A 15,010-nucleotide genomic window follows, 5' to 3' on the forward strand; every position below is an offset into this window, starting at 1 on the left:
TTCCTAGTTGGGACCCAATTTTCCCCATGCTGGGTTCTTTGCGGTTCTTATAACCTTTCTCAAAACCAAGTCTCCAACTGTTATTGGCCTTAGCTTTACGTTGGCATCAAATCCTTGCTTGAGCTTGTGTTGGTAGTAGGCCAATTGGACCATGTCATTCTCTCTACTCTTTTCAATTAAGTCTAAGCTTTTCTCCAACAGCCCATCGTTGCTGCCCGGAGTGAAAGAACTTGTTCTCAGCGTAGGGAATCCAGTTTCTAAAGGAATAACAGCCTTAGCCCTATAAGTCATTGAAAAGGAGGTCTCCCTAGTGGACCTATGAGGAGTAGTTCGATATGTCCAGAGGACATGTGGCAACTCTTCCACCCATTTTCCTTTTGTATCGTCCAATCTCTTTTTAAGTCCACCTATTATGACCTTATTGATAGCCTCAACTTGTCCATTCCTTTATGGATAGGCCGGAGTGGAATACCTGTTCTTTATTCCCAGATCATAACAGTATCTTTTGAAAGCTTTACTATCAAATTGAAATCCATTGTTCGAGATGAGGGTGTGTGGGATTCCAAATCGTGTGACAATGTTTTTCTAGACAAATCTTTTGGCATCCACGTCCCTGATATTTGCCAGTGGTTCAACTTTAACCCACTTGGTGAAGTAGTCTGTGTCGACCAACGAATATCTCTTATTCCCTGCTGCCTTAGGGAAAGGGCCTACAATATCTAACCCCCACTGAACAAAAGGCCAAGGGCTAGATAGAGGGTTGAGGACTCCTCCTAGTTGATGAATGTTTGGCACAAATCTTTAATATTGGTCGCACTTCTTCACATATTCCTGTGCTCCTTTCTGCATATTTGGCCACCAATAACCTTGTGTGAGGGCCCTATGAGATAAAGATCTGCCCCCCGTGTGGCTTCCACAAATCCCTTCATGTAATTCTTCTAGGAGCAACTCAATTACTTCAGGGTGTACGCATAGTAGGTACGGGCCAAAGAAGGATCTTTTGTACAACTTTTGGTTCTCGGATAGCCAAAATTGAGGAGCTTCGCTCTGTATCTTGTCGGCTTCGAACTTACTCTCAGGAAGAACATCGTTCTTAAGGAATAGCACAATAAGGTCTATCCAGCTAGGCCCCACCCTTATTTGGTGAACATGAACCACATTCCTTTTCGCTTCGGAGGGTTTGCATAAGTCCTCCACAAGGATTACCCGAGGTAAGCTATGTGCCGAGGAGGTTGCCAATGTGGCAAGAGAGTCCGCATGTGTATTTCTACTTCTAGGAACTTGTGATAAAATAAAAGATTCAAATTTAGGTTGTAAGTGTCTAACTTGGTTCAAATATTCCTGCATTCTAGGATCTCTTGCTTCCAGTTCTCCCTGGACTTGGCCTACAACCAACCTTGAGTCAGAGAATATCTCCATTGCTTTTCCACCCATTTTTTGAACCATAGTCATCCCTACCAACAGAGCTTCGTATTCAGCCTCATTGTTTGTGGCTGAGGATCCCAGTTTCAAGGATTTCTCAATTGTGATCTTTTTCGGGGATACTAGAACTAGCTCCACCCCAGATCCTCTATGATTAGCTGCACTATTAATGTAGACCTTCCGGGATAAAGGCTCTTGCAAGGAGATTATACCAACCGATTTTCCATCCATGTTTTGCTCCTCTAATCTATCTACTAATGGGGTCTCGGCAAACTCAGTCACCAGGTCAGCGAGGACCTGACCCTTGACAGAGGTGCGAGGCATATATTTGATATCGAAAGCCTCTAGGATCGTGCCCCATTTTGTAATTCTCACTATGTAGTCAACACTCCGAAGTAGGAATCTGAGCGGGAGCTGAGTCAAGACAACAACTGTGTGTGATTGGAAATAGTGGGGGAGCTTACGTGTACCATGCACCACTACCAGAATGGCCTTCTCAAGTGGCAAGTATCAGACCTTGGCTTCATGTAGTGACTTGCTCACGTAATAGACTGGCCTCTGAACACCACTATCAACTCGTACTAGCACCAAGCTCACTATGAGGGAGGCCACCATGATATAAGCAAACAAAACCTTATCCACCTTGAGTCTTGACATGATGGGTGGCCGAGACAAATACTCTTTCAACTGCTGGAGAGCCAATACACACTCTTCAGTCCATTCAAACCCCTTCCACTTGTTCAACAATTGAAAAAAAGGCCTACACCTGTCTACTGACCGAGAGATGAATCGGTTTAAAGCAGCGGTCATATCCATAAGCTTCTGGACCTCTTTGGGATTCCGAGGTGGTTATAGATTGTTAATCACCTTAATCTGGTCGGGGTTGACTTCTATCTCGCGGTGTGTGACCATGTAGCCCAAGAACTTCTCAGATCCGATGCCAAAAGAATACTTGGAAGCATTAAGTTGTAGCTTATGTTTCCTCAAGATATCAAAGATATTTCTGAGGTCATTTACATGCTCGGACTCTACCTTGCTCTTTACCATCATATCATCGATATAAATTTCAATGTTTTTTCCTAACTGTAGCTCAAACATCCTGGTTATCATCCTCTGTTACAGAGGTAGCCCATGCATTCTTCAAATCAAAGGGTATCACCTTGTAATGATAATTTTCAATAAGAGTGACAAAGGTTGTCCTCTCTTGGTCATCCAAAGCTAAAGGTATCTAATGGTACCCTTAAAAGGCATCCAAAAAACTCATCCAAGGATGGCCCACCGTCGCGTCCACCAGCTGGTCAATCCGAGGCATAGGGAAAGGGTCCTTTGGGCAGGCCTTGTTCAAGTCTGTAAAATCTACACATACGCGTCACTTCCCAGTCTTCTTCTTTACCACTACAGTGTTAGCCAACCATTCAAGGTAAAAAACCTCTTTAATAGCCCCAGCCTGCTTAAGTTTCATCACCTCGTCCTTGATAGCATCAGAGTGTTCCTTGGATGAGTGCCGAGGTGGTTGCTTCCTGGGGGTGAAAGATGGACTGACATTCAAATGGTGGCAAATGAAGCTCAAATCCATCCCCGGAACTTTGTAAGCATTCCAAGCGAATACATCAACATTCCTCTTGAGAAATATCACTAACTCCTCTTTCTCCTGAGGCGGTAGCTAAGCTCTAACTTGAAAAAACTTTTCTGGATCATCACCTACAACAAATTTCTCTAAATCTTCACATTTGGCCTCCTCGACTGGCCCCTTTGCAGGTAATTCTAGAGACTTTGATTACTATAAACCTTCCTTAACCGAGCCAAGGACTTAGCTGCTGGCTGATGCAAAATTGCAGACAGAAGGCACTGCCTAGCCATGGATTGGTTCCCTGCCAGCTCCTCAATCCGATCTCCTAACGGATACTTCACCTTCTAATGCAGAGTTAAAGAAACAACACCCAAGGTAAGAAGCCAGGGTCTGGCCACAATGGCTGTGTAGGGGGAGTATGCATCCACCACTATGAAGTCCACTTCCACTACCTCTAAGCCGGCCTATACAGGCAACCTAATTTGGCCCTTCGGGGTAACAAGCTTCCCATCAAAACTTACCAGAGGTGAATCGTAGGTTGTCAGGTCTTCAGGTTTTAAGTTTAGTCCTCTGTACAAGTCAGGATACATGACTTCTACACAACTGCCCTGGTCTATCATTACTCTCTTCACATCATACCCCCTATTCTAAGGGTAACCACCAAAGCGTCATCATGTGGTTGGATGGTTCCAATCATGTCTTCATTTGAGAAACTCAGCGATGGTTGGACCTCCACTCTAGCTCTCTTCGACTCAGGGTTAGCGTCCTCGGTTGAATGCCTAGCTACAGACATCACCCTAGAAGGGTGAGAACCGGTTCTCCTGGGTGCCGCAAAGATGACATTGATTGTGCCTAACGGAGGCCTTAAAGGAGCATCCCCCTGAGCAGGGGCGTAGCCAGGAATTTTTACATTGGGGGGCCGATTCGAACCATGAAGGTTGAAATCGACGACGATGAGTATCATTGTTGTATGGATAGTCTATATTTTTAGGTTGATATGGACCTTCTTTGAGATAAGCTCGTCGGATTTCATCTTGTTTGTTGATAGGGAATTCACATATTTGTTTACGTGATCCTGGATCACAATCTATCTCTTCAGATTGAATTCTTGAACATTTAGAGGGGTCAAGGTGTTCATCAGGCATTGAAGTATCAACATTTGTTTCTACAGCCACAGGTGTCCTAATTTCTGAATTGCTAACATCTTTTTTCTTAAAGAATGCATCAAATTTTTTTTTTCATTTGCTCATAATTCTTTTAGCTTTAAGAATATGACTCAAAAATAAACCTGAAAAGAAGTTTAAAAAATAAAATTTTAATTAGAAATTTTTACTTAGTTATATGGATGTTTTTTATTCTCAAGAAAAAAAAAATTTCCACTATAATTTAAACATACAACCCATTTTTAATACGACTTTAATTAATAATAACCCCTCAAGCAAAAACAAAAATTAAACACACGAGTATTGGTACATAACATAAACCAAACAATTTAACAACACCCACAGCCACATCCACAACGATATGATATCTAACTAATCAAAAATAGGTAATAAATCAAAACAATTTTACCTTAGAAACTTTGTCTTCACAAAGTGCAAAGATGGGTCACCCATGTGCAATGCCTACTGCCTCTGCCTGACTACCTCCAACTTTAGATCTTCCCTTCAAGACTCATCACAAACAATCTCTCCATGCCTTCAATCATGTATTTCTCTAAAAATCTATGAAAATATAAAGAGCATGTGAATATTTAGGTGTAGATAGTTGAGAAAATAAAAAAAAGACATTAAAAAGAGATGAATGTTTAATGCTTAAGAAAGAGCAGAGAACTCACCAGTCACCAAGTAGTCACCAAGTTTCAAAACTAAAGCTGATGAAGAAAGAAAAAATTGATCAGGATTTTTTTTTTTGGACTGTGAGTACAGAGGACTGGAGTTTTGGGGGCTGGGAGGTAGGCAACGGTACCAGTGCAAATGAAAGTGTATCAAAGAAGACAAAACAAAAGAAAAAGAAGTAAAGAAATGGATTTTGTGGGTCAGTGGGTGGATTTTTTGAGATGAAGAGAGTGAAGTTTTGTTTTTAGTGTTTGGACTTGAGCGGGCCATCTTGTTTTATTTGGAGTACATAAGGTGATAAGACTTAAAACTAAAGCTGGGCTTGGGAGTATATTTGAGCTAGGCTTGAGAGAATAGTTGAGAATTGGGCATGGGGGGGGGGGGGCCGGCTGTCCAATATTGGGGGGGGCCCAATTTTATTTCTACCTACTCTAATGGAATATATATATATATATATATATTTTCAGGGGCCGGGGCCCCCCTAAGCCACTATGTGGCTCCGCCCCTGCCCTTGAGCCCCTGATCTTAACTGCTCTCCTTGTCCATTGGGCCGGTATAGAAATTGTTACAACCTTCCCTCTTGCACCAGTTGCTCAAGATGGTTCCATAGTGTTCTGCAGTCCTCGGTGGTATATCCCTGCTCTTGGTGGTATTGGCAATGAAGGCTCTGGTTGCGTCTCAAAGGGTCTTCACTCATCTTGTTCGGCCATTTGAAGTATGGCTCATTTTTTATTTTCTCCAAAATTTGATGCACTGGTTCTCGAAATATGGTGTTAACCACTTGAGAAATTGCAGGCCCAGATTGCCCAGCAAAATCCCTCCGGGATCTGTCATTGTTGTAACAGTCTGACTTGAAATCCCTTCTCTCTTGAGGGATAACCTTGCTATCTTTTTTACCCTACTGCTGGGCCTCCTTAACTCTCTTATATTTATCAATTCGATCCATGAGCTAGCAGATACTAGTAACAGGTTTCCCAGTCAAAGACTTCCTTTAGCTATGCTCGGCAGGTAGGCCAAGCTTGAAAGTGCTGATGGCTACATCATCAAAATCACCATCTATCTCGTTGAACATCTCTCAATATCTATCTGAATATATTTTCAGGGTTTCTCCCTCTCTCATGGACAGGGATAACAAGGAACCTAAAGCCGAGCAACCCTGTTGCACGTAATGAAACGGGATCCAAACGCCTGAGTGAGTTCCTTGAAGGAATCGATGGAACCTGCCCTCAAACCGTCAAACCACCTCATCGCTATAGGCCCTAGGCTGGATGGGAATACCTTGCACATCAAGGCTTCATTCTTGGAATGTACAACCATCCTTTGATTGAAGTGGCTAACATGCTCGACATGGTCTGTTTTGCCATTATACATGGTGAATGTGGGTTGAGTGAACCGCTGAGGAAGTCTTCCTCCCTCAATCCAGCGCCTGAAAGGTGACTTGAAAATTTGGTTGAGTGCTTTACTCATAGTGTCATTTCCTATGCCTCCCGAAGATGAATTTCTGTTTCTGCATCATGGCGGTAATTTTCATCATATGAGAAAGACTCGTTGGGGGGAGTCCTTGACCTTTGTCTATAGTCAGCGTCCTTCTCATCATCATCGGAGTAATCAGAGTTGGAAAGAGTTTGCCTTCTATATTTGTGGCGTAAGCTTCTCTTTAGGTGATCAATTTCCTTCTGCATGGCTTTGGTATCTTTCTCCTAGGAGAGATGGCTACCACCCTGAGAATGACTTTTACTAGTATGGGTAGTACGTACACTCCTCTCCCGGTCTCTCTTTTGCTCAAGTTCACGGAAGTGATCTTGACGTTGAGACCTCATGGATTCTGTTTGGTTTGAACTTGAACCTACCATAATTGGATGTCAAACTCACTATCATACCAGTAATTTCCACAGACGGCACCAGTTGTAAGGATTGGATTTAGATTCCCTAGCCCAAAGGTTGGTGGACTTAGGCCCAAAAAGCCCAAAACAATGAATTTGTAGAGAAGTGGGTTGGAAAACTAAGTTATAATGAATTAGACTAACTAGAAAATAGGTTTAAAGGAGAAGAAGATGTGAATGAGTAGGTTTATAATGAAGAAAATCGTCCTCGGCAAAGTCCGGGGAGATCTGTTCTTATGTATTTCTTTCAAGTTTGATTACAAAGTTAGTTCTAGATGCTACAGTAATTTTCCTCTCTTTTTCGATCCCTCAGTCTCATTGCCTCCTTTTTTTTATACTGTCTTCCCTTTCCATCTCCACCTTCCACGTGCATGTCAGACGGTCGATATTGATACTTGTCCCATCAGCAAAAAGCATAATCTCCACATTAATGCGGCCAGAGAGTTAGCTGTAGTGCATTTAATGCGGAAGCAGCGGCTTTCTCCTAGGATATTTTTAGGACTTCTTCCAGTTTGATCTCACTGCAATACATATCTGCACCAACGAAACTTCCTGGAACGTTACCCGAGACGACTGATAACCCCTCCAGTCCTCGGCATTGGTTAGCCGAGGATAGGCTTATCCTCGGCCCACCCTTTAAACTGTTATGACCCAGATTGATCTCTCTATTTACTATCGCAATCTCTTCTGACAAAGATATCTCATCCTCGGACAAAGCCTCATCCTTGGATTGGGCCACAGGCCCAATATATAAATAGATAAAGAAGTTCTGGGCCCAATATCCCTACAGGAGTATATAATAATAGGTAAAGTTGAGAGAAACTCAAATTAGAATTCTAAATTAGAGTTCCAATTTTGTGCTATGTGTCCTAAATTATTTATTCTTAAGGAGTTTTATTTCTTAATTTTAGAATAAAATGTAGGACCATATCATAAATATTCATCCAAGGGAGTTATTAAGTACAAAAACCAAAGAGTCTTGAATAAATGAATCGTTAAAAAAAAGTGCTTCACAATAATTTAAAAAATAAACATAGACAATTTACATTTTATACTTAATAATATCCTTACAAATTTTTTTTAAAGAGTTAAGAAAATATAAAAATGATTATCAATAGTATTTAAATTTTATATATATATATATATATATATATAAATTATATTATTCATCTTATTGTATATCTTTAAGTATATATATGTATATGCATGGAGTTATAAGCTAGTTTGCATAATGTGAAACAAAAAGCTAAAAACTAATTTATTTATTAAAAAATAAGTTAATACTTAGATTGTTTAAAATAAAGCCAAGATAAAGTTTCTCCCCAAAAAAAAAAAAAAAAAAAGTGTCAAGATAAAGAAACAAAAAGCAATAAACTTTTTGGCAAACGAATCATTTAATTTGCATTAAAGTTAGAATAATTCAGATTGCATTAAATCTCTCTCTTTTTCTCTCTTTCATTTTAGGACTCGTAATTAATGAAGGAGGAAAGATAAAAAATATATATTTTTTTAGAATATTAAATATTTTAACACACACGAGAAGATGAGAGAATACCTTAAAAAACCTAATAGTAATGTATATTCAAAAGAACCTGAAAAAAAAATGTTATTGAATAGGCAAGTTAATATGACAAGAAATAAATATTTCAACATGACATGTTATTAGAGCATTTTTAAGATTTTAACCAATAGATAGCATTTGCATCCGTAAAACGATTCTCATTGTTCACAAAAATGCGCAGGTTCTAATTCTTTTTTTCTAATCTTTTAATTATGTGTTGGGTATTGTGTTTTTGTTCTGGGTGAGTTGAGCATGGACCTCATTATCAAAGAATAAATTTTTAAGATTACTTTAACATGATGTATTGTAAAGTAAAGTATGAAATGTAAGATGTATTTTTAAGTGAAAATTTAAAATAAACAAAATACATTTAAAAAATGCAAAAAAATTTTAGACATCTATAATCTAAAAAATATATAACTTTTGTTAAGTTGAACTTTTGAACCCAATATATATATATATATATATTTAAATTAGGAATATGTTTTTTTTTTTTTTTTTTTTTTTTTTATACTTTTGAACCCAATATGTTTTTAAATTAGGAATATGTTAAGGGAATGTGAATGGCCTAATAGAAAGATTGAAAAGCACGGCAACAACTACCCCATTGTTCTCTTATCATGACTGGAAACACTGTGCCCCTACATCAAGACAAACGTCAATTGCATAATTACGGAGGTCATGATTGGTCTGGCTGTCCCAGAAAACAGCAAAGTTTTTTTTTGAGAAAACAGCAAAGTACGACAAAATAATATGATAAAGTCAAGCTTAAAAGTAAAGTTATACATGTACAGACCTATCAAAAAAAAGTAAAGTTATACATGTACAGATGTACTTCTTTTTTTTTAACAAATGATAAACTATTTATTTATTTATTTTTTCTTCGTTTTTATGTATTTATTTATTCTAATCAAATGATAAACTAATATATTTTATACAAATCTGGACCTGTGGTAGATTGAATTCAAAATCTTGTTCCACTAAAACTTTATGAGCATTATTATGAGTTCTGACTGTAGTAGCATTTCTTAACATAAACATAGGTGAGCTCGACTCCCCATTACAATTTGAAAATTTCTTGGCAAAAGTTACACCTTTTGGCTACCAAAACTTTCTGAATTCTGAGTCTTTAACACTAAACAGTAATAATAAGATTATAGATCCCATGAATCCCAACCGGCAATCCAATTGAGCTTGAGCACCAACCAAGAGATCGGCCTAAGTTGAAGTTGTTGCATATCATATCTGGGATCATATTCATATAAAATATTAAGCAGATAAGGAAAATAGATGAAGCCCAATTGGGAGCTCAAGAATTGCTGCAACCATGATCAAGTTGTGTTTCTCATCACTGTCTCTGTCTGCGCTGTTGTCATACTAGCGGTATCTCTCTCTCTCTTTCTCTCTCACTTCCTATTTCATTTTTGCTTCTCATTCTTCTTGGGCAAAATCTTGAACTACGTTGGATCAGTGAGACACCCATATTTGGTTAAAGAGCCTAATGGTTTATTCTTTGTTGCATTGTAGCAGAGAAGTTAGAACCCATTGATCAAAATCTTTTTTTTTTTCCTTTAATGGGGTATGTTTTTGCCCCAAGGTTCCATTGATCAAAACTTTAAAGGGCGCCCATGTCACTATTAATTTCTGTTAATGTGCTTAACCCTTTCTTTGAATGGTGATGTTTTATTAAACTGCAAGTGGGTATTTATCAATTTCAATAAAATTCTGAGACCACCCCCTTTTTGTTTCTTGCTAGTTATATTTTAGTTTTGTTTCTTTTTACAGAATCTTTTTTAAAGTTTGAATCTGGGATGGAAAATTGTTAATGAACTCAAAGACAAAACATTACTCTGAATGCGAATAAAAAATTGCTAAACAATCCTAGATAGATAATGTTGTTGTACTCTTTTGCTATGCAGTATAAAGCTCTATCTTATCATATGAAAGGCAATTCCACTTCAGTTCTGGATAATACACTTAACCCATGGGAATTGAAAAGTTGGAATTATAAAAGTAAATCCAAGTTATGTGGTTTTCTGAAAATTGGACTTGACTAAAAGTTCAGTCAGTTTTGAAACAGAGCCTATTTATGTAATTTGCTGTTAGACATTGGTACTTGCTGGTATGTAATTATCTTAGAATTTACTTTCTGAATGCTATGCTTAATGTGTGAATCTTTCTTATTGATGTAGTTGTGGAGAACATTTTTGCTGAAACCATTCAAGCTTGTCACTGTATTTCTTCATGAAGCGAGTCATGCTGTTGCGTGTAAACTTACTTGTGGCCACGTAAGAAGCTCACTTCTTTCCACATAATTTTATCTATGAATTTCCCAACACTCATGCAGTCATGGTGATATATTACAAAAGAAAACCTGGTTTTATAATGATGTATTATATGTTTTTATTTTTAAAGGAGTTATTTGCTTCCGAAAATAACTAACTCTTCTATAGACTTAAGCAGCACAACTCTCATATCTAAAAGACGTAGTGTTTTAGTGTAAAGTAACACAGCAGGCTCTCCTTCAATGTCATACAAAATTAAATAAATGGAGGGACATCGACTTGCACAACCTTTATCCATTTACCAAAAACATTCATAGCAGTTGGCTTAAATGTCCAAGATTAAAGATGCCTTTTATTGATGCCCATGTAAACTCTTGATTTCATCGGCCGCTTTTCATACCTTTTAATGCTAGTAATAAATTTGGCACCATCAGTCTTTTATTGAGTTTCTAAGCCATGAAGTGGGAGAGGAGTAATTATAGGTGTCTTGGGATTTCTGGTAAAACATACTATTTCTGCTTAGGCCTTTTTGGACTGGGTATATGTATCTAGTTGCATGTATTGATCTTCTTTTGATATGAGAAAAAAATGGCTATTTTCATTTTAATTTGGTGGGATACCTCCTTAGTACATAATGACGACATCTTGACATAAGATATGCCATTATATTTTTAATACTCTAGAAGAAGCCATACAAGTAAGGTCTTTTCTGGACCTTGGTGATTTTGTGGCTTAACAAAGCCTTCTGGTATCAATTTTTCTTGAGCATTGGGGTAAACATAGCATGGGAAGATTTTGAGCATCAACATCAACCATTTTGATTGTCAGCATGACAAAATCTGGTTCAATGCAGGTAGAAGGGATCAAGGTTAATGTAGATGAAGGTGGAACCACACAGACACGTGGTGGAGTTTACTGGTTAATCTTGCCTGCTGGATGTAATGTTACCTGTCCTTAATATATTTTAACTCTTATTTAATAGCAGATATTACTCCTATGCAACAGCTATGTAGAAGTGTTCAAATGCACGCTTTGCTGTGACATATTGTTTATCCATGATTAACCTGATTCATTTTGTTTTGAATTTAAGTTTTAGAATCTTTGGGTTCTATATATGTTGTTTCTCAGTGCAGTTTTCCAATAAATAATTGGTAATCATGCAATCTTCTCTTCTCACTGTTCCATTTTGTGGCATTCCAGATCTTGGTTCATCCTTCTGGGGAATGGTCTTGATACTTGCATCCACAAATCTTCTTACTGCAAGAATAGCTGCCGGATGTTTTCTTGCTGCACTACTTGTTGTACTTTTTGTAGCTAAAAATGTGAGCACTTATGAACACGTAGATTTTCTCTTTTTGTTTAATATTCCATATGAATGCTGCTCTGCACTTATGAAGGAATTTGGATTTCACATGAAAACACAGTATTTCAAATGGTAGTTGAATGCAAAATTTGAAGTTGGGAACACATTGACAACAAAACATGGAAATTCCTGACATACTGAGGTTATTCTTTTGTGTACCATAAAGAAGATAAAAATACCATCAAGACAAAAGAAAGATGATTTAAATTGTTTTGAATGCCATCGATTATCATGATTATTTTTTTTTTATTGCTTTAAATATTGGAAGTCACCATGATTATCCTGTGTGGTATGACATTTTAATTAATTAATTTATTTCAATTTTCTTTTGGTCTTTCCTGCAGTGGACTCTTCGAGGACTCTGTATTGGTAAGTGTTTTCATAATTTAAAATTTGGCTTACTATTTTTTATACATGCCACAACATATTGGGTTCTATATGTTTATGTATTTCGTATTTTGCCTCAGGGTTTATACTTTTCCTTGGTGTAATTTGGGCTCTGCAAGAAACAACAAAAGTTCGTATACTGCGGTACATCATTCTGTTCATTGGTAAATGAAATTCTGCTGTTTTTCTTTCCATATTGTTCAGGGAAAAGGATGATTGTTCCTTTACACAATGTGATGGGGTGAAAAATCAATGCTTACTCAGTTTTATCAAAATGCAGGTGTTATGAACAGCTTGTTTTCAGTTTATGGTATGACTTTGGAATGAAACAATCAATTTAATCATTAATTTAATTGGCTGTGTATGGAAATATGGATTAATCTGTATGTAATTATGCAGACATATATGATGATCTAATATCCCGTAGAGTTCACTCTAGTGATGCCGAAAAATTTGCCGAAGTGTGTCCTTGCTGTAATGGTGTTGGATGGGGCGTTATTTGGTGAGCAACTGAGCATCATATCATTTTAGAAGAGTAGAAATATTCAATTTTTGACTTGAATAGTTTTTGTTCTTATATGTTAAACCAATAACACAAGGTGCTCTTATGACCTATAATTATGTTTTATTGCTTCAATTTCTAATTGTGAAGAACTCTACTTACAGGGGGTTGATATCTTTTATGTTTCTTTGTGGAGCCATGTACCTTGGTCTTGTGATTTTGTCTTGAGGTACATCATGATTGCTCAATTCTTTGAATATTGTAATTTTTATTCACATGTTGTCTAAAACTTGTTCATATGTATGATTTAGAAAATGTCTGTGATTGTCATTGGGCGATGTTCAAATTCACTATGAAAAGTGTCATTAGGGACTATGAAGCTTTTATAGTTGAAAATTTTCTATTATGCTATGTACAAATGCACAAAGTTGAGGTTGTTTGTTGAATTAAATATAATATTATCTTGAACTTGATTATAGAGTTGAAGAAAAATGGGGACTCCTTTTTCAACTGCTGTGAGAAGCACTTTCAGTTGATTATGTTTCCTTGCCATATCACTATCATGTCACTTGAGATAATTCTTTTCATTTATTCTCAGAATTTATATTGCACTTTCACACCTCTAATGGCTATGTTGAGGACATTTTGTGACTTGAGAACATTTCATTTGTCACAACTATGTTTGATTATGATTTTAGGTTATGGCTTACTGAAGGATGTTTAGTGAAAATGGAAAATCGTAGGGAACTATACATTTAAACATCTTCATGTTGCATAGGTTCCAAAAGCTGCTAGTTAACCTAATATGTAATAAAAACTCTATACAAATGACCACCATATTACACTGTGCTGAAACTCTCTTGGTGTGAACTATTGAATCCTTTAGTGCTGTGATATTAGTATATTACGCTTATATTATAGAAAGAAAAAATATATGAAATTATTTTGCAAATGATTTTGTGAATCATGACATCTAGATGCCCATGGACTTGAATTGATGCCAATTAGCATCAGTGTTTTTATAACAATAATGTTTCAACTGGATGGAACGATGTTTTTATGTGTTCAGTTTTGATAAATATTCCTATTTTATTGATGACTATTCAGCATTTATGTATGATCAATTATTTATTTATTTATTTATTTTTTTTATATAGGAAAACCAACAGTAATTTAAATTTTTTGTTATGTTGAATCTCATTCTGAATTGGTGCAACGAGGATTCTAATAGATTAGCAGCATGTTGTCATTGCCATTATTTACGTTGTAATATTCACTGTATATATGCTTCTATACATCACAATCACTTTTGTTGCAACTGTACAGGATGAAAGTTTCTGGTTGATACCGACGTCTTGTTCTTGCATTACTCGTTGCTAAACATGATCTCATTTTATTATTATTGAGAAGATGTTCTAATCAAGCCAGCTTCTGCAGCTTCATTCTTTCCACCCTTCTCCTGTGGGTTGGTATATCTGAATGTTAACCTATGGGAAATGACATGTCAATCGACATACTTTTGGTTGATTCATAGTTCAATACCTTAGAATTTAGCTTGGAACCAAATGTAGTATATAGAATTGTGTTTGTAATTTTATGCTGATGTTTTGCTATTTAACTACCATGTAATTGGTATTTTCATTTCATTGTTCTCAATGAGTGTGTTGAGATGAATTCATTTTCATTGTTTTAAAAATAAGCTGTGTAGAAGTACATTTATACCTAGAAAAGTGAGGTTAAACCATTAAAGGGTAAAAACAAGCTAGCATTTTAAGTTAAAACAAACTGATAGAAACTGCAATTGAGGGTAATCTGTGTCGGGACTTGGTTTGCAAAGTTCATAAGGCAGTATATCCTGTTACAACTCATCCAGGACATGAAATTGCTGAATAGAGTTCGTTGTTACTGTTATTTCCTCATCTCGTTCTACATAAAGCATGTCTAAAATGAAAATAATAATGTCCATGTTACTTCCTAGGGTTCATCAAAAAATTTACTTCCTAAGAAGCATGGGTGCAAATTCGGATTCGAGTGTGGTTGCAAGTGCGGTGCGGCAATTTAGCAATTTTTAAAAAATTAGGGTGCGGGTACGGTGGGATACGTTTATTAATAAATTATTAAATATATTTATATTTATATATTTTTATATATTGCTAAGCATATTTTTTCATATAATGGTAAACATATACCAATTAAAGA

At 36.7% G+C, this 15,010-nt stretch overlaps 2 protein-coding genes across 2 annotated transcripts; one reads left to right on the plus strand and one right to left on the minus strand.

The window, feature by feature from the left end:
- Positions 1 to 801: 801 nt before the first annotated feature.
- Positions 802 to 3,612, minus strand: LOC126704077 (uncharacterized). Its single transcript, XM_050403113.1, has 6 exons — positions 3,514 to 3,612; positions 3,211 to 3,336; positions 2,852 to 3,073; positions 2,290 to 2,535; positions 1,939 to 2,157; positions 802 to 1,836 (listed from the first exon to the last, which is right to left on the minus strand). Exons 1-6 carry the CDS (start codon positions 3,610 to 3,612, stop codon positions 802 to 804), a joined length of 1,947 nt encoding a protein of 648 aa, XP_050259070.1.
- A 5,604-nt stretch (positions 3,613 to 9,216) lies between these two features.
- On the plus strand, positions 9,217 to 14,467 carry LOC126702663 (uncharacterized). Its single transcript, XM_050401470.1, has 10 exons — positions 9,217 to 9,657; positions 10,467 to 10,562; positions 11,413 to 11,497; positions 11,760 to 11,881; positions 12,267 to 12,291; positions 12,390 to 12,473; positions 12,590 to 12,619; positions 12,709 to 12,811; positions 12,976 to 13,040; positions 14,138 to 14,467. Exons 1-9 carry the CDS (start codon positions 9,565 to 9,567, stop codon positions 13,037 to 13,039), a joined length of 702 nt encoding a protein of 233 aa, XP_050257427.1. The 5' UTR covers positions 9,217 to 9,564; the 3' UTR covers position 13,040; positions 14,138 to 14,467.
- Positions 14,468 to 15,010: the final 543 nt, after the last annotated feature.

This window comes from Quercus robur, chromosome 10, assembly GCF_932294415.1.
Source record: "Quercus robur chromosome 10, dhQueRobu3.1, whole genome shotgun sequence".
Taxonomy (NCBI): domain Eukaryota; kingdom Viridiplantae; phylum Streptophyta; class Magnoliopsida; order Fagales; family Fagaceae; genus Quercus; species Quercus robur.